The sequence below is a fragment of the Trypanosoma equiperdum genome, assembly GCF_001457755.1.
Source record: "Trypanosoma equiperdum strain OVI genome assembly, contig: ctg_1076, whole genome shotgun sequence".
In the NCBI taxonomy this organism is placed as follows: domain Eukaryota; phylum Euglenozoa; class Kinetoplastea; order Trypanosomatida; family Trypanosomatidae; genus Trypanosoma; species Trypanosoma equiperdum.
The window spans coordinates 151-1,391 of record NW_027123034.1 but is presented as its reverse complement, the minus strand read 5'-3'; the positions used below and the strand labels follow the sequence as shown (position 1 = coordinate 1,391).

The following is a 1,241-nucleotide window of genomic DNA, read 5'->3' as shown; positions in this document are numbered from 1 at the left end:
GCTGATTTTGGAGCGGGTGCGTTTTTACCGGAAGCCGCAGGCTTTGCAGCAGACTTTGGGGCCATTCTTTCCTTTGCTTTTTATTACTCGATGTCCGAGGTGAAAGTGTTTTGCTTACTTGCTAGAGGGCATCAAGAAACAACAATAAGGCGAAAATTAAAAAGTCGTACCGCCTCAAAGACAATGTTATGAAACTGATGTTTGTACCATTTACAGGCCACATCACCACTTCGGTGTCGCAACACAAAGCAAATATAAGCGGAACAACTCCCTGTTAAACGGCACTCTTACGGGGGCACGCAGCCACGACTACGATATATGGTTTAACATCCCCGGAGGGTAGTTTCAAAAGCTCGGGCCAAGTTGAGACAAATAGACTGGAATTCAAGCCTGCAGCCCGCAAAGCATCAGAGCCTTCCTCCACCACTTGTGCCTTGAAACGGTCGGGAAAATAAGCACGAGGACCACGGAAACACTCAAAAGGAAACGTGCGGCCCTCAACGCCAACAAGTTTGACACAACATTCACGCAAACCCCAGTGCTGAGACAACGTAACAGTAACCTGGTCGGCGTGACCACGGAAAGTTCGCTCAATATTACACGCATCAACGGAACTCAGAGCGCTGAGATCGCAGCGAGGCATGAAACGCGCAGCAAACTGCGGGAAGCGCTTTACAACGCGTTCAAGCTGCTGCACATCAACCACGTCAATACCAATGGCATTTGACGTTCCCTTCCGCCAAGCCACTGCAGCCCCAACAAAGTCTTCGTGAGAAAGGGAGAGATTTGCATCGTATTGTTCTGCATCGTGACGACTACCGGAAAAGGTAATAGGTTTTCCCAGAACAGTCGATAGGGCAGAAGAAGCCGCCAGACGTGAAAGAACGTACGGTACCCGATGGTTAGGATGAAGTTCTTTGCACCTGCTTTCCATTTCTAGCGGTATAGAAACACCTCCTGAAGTCATTATGGCCAGATGCGCGTCGGTCAAAAACTCCGTACCGACAAAAACCGGCAACTTTTTCAGCAGCATATGGCTTTTTGATGAGGAAAGGGGTAAAAATAACTAACCTAAAGACAAGGGAAGTGACATTCACACGACCGAGAATAACTTCCTTGAGCTTTCTCGGTTCAGCACTCTGGCCGCAAGACTGAGGCAAACGAAAAAAAGTGTAGTGTGTACCGCAAACAGCTAGCTCATCGAAACTCCCATTACAAAACTGCGTTGCTTCAGAAACGGG

General features: G+C 48.4%; 1 protein-coding gene across 1 annotated transcript; it reads right to left on the bottom strand.

The window, feature by feature from the left end:
- Window positions 1-274: 274 nt before the first annotated feature.
- Window positions 275-1,033, bottom strand: TEOVI_000564400 (uncharacterized protein; the record flags this gene model as incomplete). The annotated part of the gene is made up of 1 exon (XM_067220203.1): window positions 275-1,033. One exon carries the CDS (start codon window positions 1,031-1,033, stop codon window positions 275-277), a length of 759 nt encoding a protein of 252 aa, XP_067076304.1.
- Between the last annotated feature and the right edge of the window lie 208 nt (window positions 1,034-1,241).